Source organism: Nematolebias whitei, chromosome 22 (assembly GCF_014905685.2).
Source record: "Nematolebias whitei isolate Nwh7 chromosome 22, NemWhi1, whole genome shotgun sequence".
NCBI classification, from domain to species: Eukaryota; Metazoa; Chordata; class Actinopteri; order Cyprinodontiformes; family Rivulidae; genus Nematolebias; species Nematolebias whitei.
The window spans coordinates 11,802,224-11,807,170 of NC_056519.1; the positions used below are offsets into that span (position 1 = coordinate 11,802,224).

The window sequence follows — 4,947 nt, forward strand, 5'->3', positions numbered from 1 at the left end:
TATATATATATATATATATATATATATATATATATATATATATATATGAATAATAAAATAAATATAACATGCCTATTTTGCAATTTTCACCCATCGCGGGGGGTTACGTTCCAGACACCTGTGTGGCCTACTGTACTTTCAACATATCTGGGGCATAAATACCTACCAAAACATCACAATCAACAGACTTCTTAAATGCATACGCTTCATCTTCCATGTTGCCACTGTTGACTTATTTTTAGTAACTTTTGCTGTTTTTGTACATAAATAAAACCCACACGGTAAACGGGAGCAGTCCACAAATTAAAGTTAATTTATTTCATGAATTTTTTGACCAGTCTTCATGACATTGCAATGAGTACCTTTAAGAACATGTTTTTATTTACTTCACAAATTTACTTCCCTGTAAATAGTCTGTCTGCAGCATTTTGAAAATTAAATTTGTAGCTTGAAAAAAAAAAGAAAAAAGTCGCTAAGTTGACTTTCCTAACTTTACAAGTTGTTCACCACATATTTGTAACAGACTAGAGGTTAAAACAACAGTCTAAATAAACAAGTTTAATTAGCCATTTGTTAAAAAAAACAAACAAACAAATATACAATGCACTCAGCATTAGAAGGTTGTGTTTTAATGACTGGAGAGAATAATGTAAGAACTTATTTAACGTTTAACATTACAAGAGTATTTTAGATTCAGCATGAATCATATATGTAAGCATTTTATAATTAACAGTTTTTGCTTCAGTTCTGCTGTAATTAGAGCTGAGGCGGTAAAAAAAAAATTGTGGACTATGTGAACTTTTTCAAGCAAAATCCTGCAGTACTATTTTGCTACGTACACAGGCATTTTTTTTTTTCCAGCTGTAACTAAATCCAGTTCAATAGTTTTGTTTTTAATCTGAAATACTGAAAGTTGAAAATGTTACAGTGTCACTCATAAATCAATGACCATTTCACCTCTATGTCAACTGTAACATAAATCAAAACAGCCTGCAAAACACTCAGACAAGCAATCAACATCACTTGCATTATCTCTTGACAACTTTATGGTGGCCTAAATAAAATATTTACAAAATGTCTAAGCTTTACTTTCTTAAAGTAGGAATTTAATGTACAAAATCACTCATAACAAGAATAAAGGCACTGATAAAGCTTTAAATGGCTACGGCTGTAACCCCACCCATCCACCCTTGTATGTTACAATGTGAGCACTAACTCCAAAATGTGTCACACCAGCAAATTATTATATCAAAAAGGACAAAGACATTCATTTTTTTCTTGACATTTTTCACTCAACCTCAATGTTTAACAATGAGGAGAATTGCATGAAACTGCATGAGGTGAAACTCAGCATGGTTACATTATCACAACATTCAATCTGACATATATATATAAAGGCAAGTAATATGACCTGCATGCAAATATATGGTATTATATCAATGGTATAATATAAACAAATTCAAAAAAATTAATTAATAAACAAATGTATACAGCAAAAATCGCAAGCTATCCATGTTAAATATACTACATAACATTTTCATTCGTTACTCATCTATAACAGTAAAATGTTTGCAGTATTACTATTTTGCTTCTCTAGATTACCAATTTGTCTGTTTTTGTTCTTAAAATATGACATACTGAGCACGTCAAATGTTGACTATCAAATTCAATTAAAAAATTTGGTCACCACTTTGACAGCAAACTCCTGATGTTGACAACAAAGAACATTATTTAATGAGTGAGCTTTAAATTTACATCTAATAAAATGACAATTCATCAGAGTTTTGATATTCAAGTCAGAAAATGGCTCAACATTTGATTGACAGGCCACATTAGCTGGTAAAACAAAATTTTGACACTTTACACTTAAAAAACCCTCAATTACATTATAAGAGAATACATTGTCTTGGGAGATGTAGCACATACAACAGTATCTTAATATCGGTGCCATTACTTTAGTATTATGAACACATTTAGAATATTATGATTAAGTTTTGCATGTTACGACTACAAAAAGCAGTGAACTTTCCAATTTACCAGCCTCATAAGTCTGCTGACCGAAAGTGGCAAATACATCCAAACTGTAAAGCTCAAGTCAATGTTTAATTTTACAAAGTCTCAAACTCTTTCTCTTTTTGTCAAGCAGCAGAAGAAATACATTAACTGTTTATTTTGTACATTTTGATCTATGCTACGATATGTATTGCCTTTATGTATAATTGTAAAGAAAGTGGACTTACCTTCACTGGAGACCTAAATCAAATTGCAGGACAGAGTTAATAGTCTTTTCTCTGCTCACTTTTCCCTGTTCTTCTGATAATTCTTATTGCAGTGATTTTATTCACTTATTTAAATCTGATGAATACATGTAGGATTCAATTTTGAGCTGTAAGATTAACAAAAGTAATAGGCAATAAAAAAACCAGAGGTAGTGAGCGACCAGAAAAGTCTAAACCAACATTTTTCAGTCCAGATTTAACAGAAATTTTGCACAAGTTGTACCCACCTCCATTCTCAGCTAACGGTGACGGTACTCCCGTTCCCTCTCTCGTTCACGGTCTCGGTCCCGGTCCCTTTCACGGTGACGGTCACGGTCCCGGCTGCGCTCTCTGTAGTAATCCTCGTGTCTGTCACGACTGCGAGACTTGTGTCGCCGGCCCTTCTCCCGAGAGCGGCTGTGATCACGTTCTCTGGAGCGCTCTCTTCTGGGCCAAAGAGAAAACCCTTAAAAGATATTCCTCCCCACCCCACAACTTTGATACATATTTGGGCTAATTCCCATTTTGCATTTCTTTTTATTTCAAGGAGTAATCGAAATCAGAACATGAATGGCCGTACCTTGACCCAGAGCCATAGCTCTTTGACTCAATACCATGGAGACAATCCTGAAGGGAACTGATGAGAACTTTACAGCGGTCGTCTGCTGACACTTTGGACTGCTTAATGAGGCTGATGGCTGTTACCAAAGTCTCTATAGCACTGCCATATTCAGCTATGACGAAAAGATAAGGCAGTATTAAAGACAAGTGTCTTATTCACAGTAGAATATCAGATTTTCTATTGATCCTTGAATGCACCATTAACAGAAACAGACCACTGATATTAGCTGTAGTTTAAAATTAAATCATAAAAAATATCAAACTTGAGTTTTAGGCTGGAAGGTATTTTCTTATGTTACTGGTGACGCGTTTGTTACCTGCACTGGCATCAGACACAGCCCGAGAGATGGCGCTGGAGGAGATGGCTCTGTTTCTGTTCATAATCTCCTCAAACTCCGCCTCGCTGAGTGGGGTCCGCGAGGACTCCATCTCTCTACAAAGTCAACAACATAAATCAGAACAAGCTTTATTATCATTGTACCGGGATACAGTGAAATTATGTTTGTACAGTCGTCTGAAAGATGAGCAGAGTGCAAGTTGCTGCTGCTATCATAGAGCGGTCTCTCTTTATCAGAAAACATTTAGAGAGAAAAGGGGAAAAGGCCATGAGGGTGGATAGTGGTAATACAAAAAAGATCTTCACATCTTGTCCTATCAGGACACAATTTAAGACCTCAAAAAACTACCAGCAAGCACATTTATAAACACATTACATATGCATCTGACGTCAAGACGTTGAGATTTGTCCATGAGCACTTTCAGAAAGATAGGCCATAGTCCTGATAAGATGTTGGTCAGCCGGCAGTTCTGATAAGTCTACACAGAAGTTCTCGGGGGTGGGGGTGCAATAGACATAGATTTTCCCTAGCTACTTATGACCCAGGAGAAATTTGATAGTTGGCTCGTATCAGAGGCCAAACGGGGGAGTCAAATTCAGATAAGCCACAATTGTTGATTTTCTTCAGGCAGACTGTTTTTTCTTTGTCAGCCTCGAGTCCTGCTGGTACTTTCTCGGTCCAAAATGGCCACATTTATTGAGATTCCACTCCACTGATGCGCGTTATGAGCCTCTTCCAAGGTCGATGCCACATGCTGTCGAGTCCTAGAAGCCGCAGGTGGCCTGAGATTCTCACAAATCGCCTCCATCTTACGGTTTAGCTCGTTAATCAGCTGATTTTGAGTCCTCATAGCACGTACCAACCACAGGCTCGGAAGCTATGCCATGGCTGAAACTGCTGTCGATGTCTTCTTCAAGTTGATAAAACAGAGCCCCGCCAATGTTAAAGAGCAGAAACTCCGCTATCATAAATCCAAAATATAAATGTCTTCAGCGTCCTCCTGAGACAGAACTGAGAGACATATCAGCTGATCTCTGATGTACCCCGCAGCATGAGCCTCAGCCGGGCAAGAGGGTTCTCCAAGACCCTGTCGTTTTGTTGAAAATATTTTGTCCATTTCGTTGAAAGTCGAGCTCGTCAGATCCGCAATAGTATTTTTCAGATAGATTAAAGATCAGCCATCTTTGTAACCAACACAAACTGTTTGAAATAATTGGGCTACCAGTTCAAGTAATCTTGATACAATCGTTTTTGTTCTGTTTAACTTTAACTACTTACCGGCCTCCAGGACCGTAGTCTCTATCATATGGTGGCGGTCGTCCATATGGGTCGTTCGGCCCAGGGGGACCTCGTCCGTCATTGGGAGGAATGTTGTTGCCAGGTGGTGGGAAGAAAGCGGGGTTCACATGTGGAGCAGGTGGTGGGCCACCAGGAGGAGGACCTTGCAAATGTGGTGGGGGGGCCAAAGCCAGTGGGGGCCCAATGGGACCTGGAGGACGTGGAGGGAAAGGTCCTGGAGGAGGTGGACCCTGTTGAGGGGGTGGGGGACCTGGAGGGGGTCCATAACCTGGAGGTGGAGGACCTGGAGGAAGAGGTCCAAGTGGAGGCTGGCCAAACTGACCAGGGAAGAGAACAGGGGGAGGAAGTCTGTCACCCCGACTTGGAGGGCCTGGTAGAGGTGGTAGGCCCTGGCCAGGAGGTAGAGGTCCTGGAGGACCTGGAGGGCCAGG

At 39.3% G+C, this 4,947-nt stretch overlaps 1 protein-coding gene across 1 annotated transcript in view; it reads right to left on the bottom strand.

Moving 5' to 3' along the window:
• cpsf6 (cleavage and polyadenylation specific factor 6) overlaps window positions 1-4,947 on the bottom strand; it is a 20,177-nt gene that overhangs the window by 9,305 nt on the left and 5,925 nt on the right. Inside the window, exons 7-10 of the mRNA XM_037696277.1 lie at window positions 4,496-4,947; window positions 3,197-3,312; window positions 2,839-2,992; window positions 2,507-2,702 (exon numbers count right to left, since the gene is read on the bottom strand). The exon at window positions 4,496-4,947 is cut by the window's right edge and continues 62 nt beyond it. Of these exons, the coding sequence (XP_037552205.1) occupies window positions 2,519-2,702; window positions 2,839-2,992; window positions 3,197-3,312; window positions 4,496-4,947 (906 nt within the window). The 3' untranslated portion in view covers window positions 2,507-2,518. The remainder of the gene's footprint in view (window positions 1-2,506; window positions 2,703-2,838; window positions 2,993-3,196; window positions 3,313-4,495) is intronic.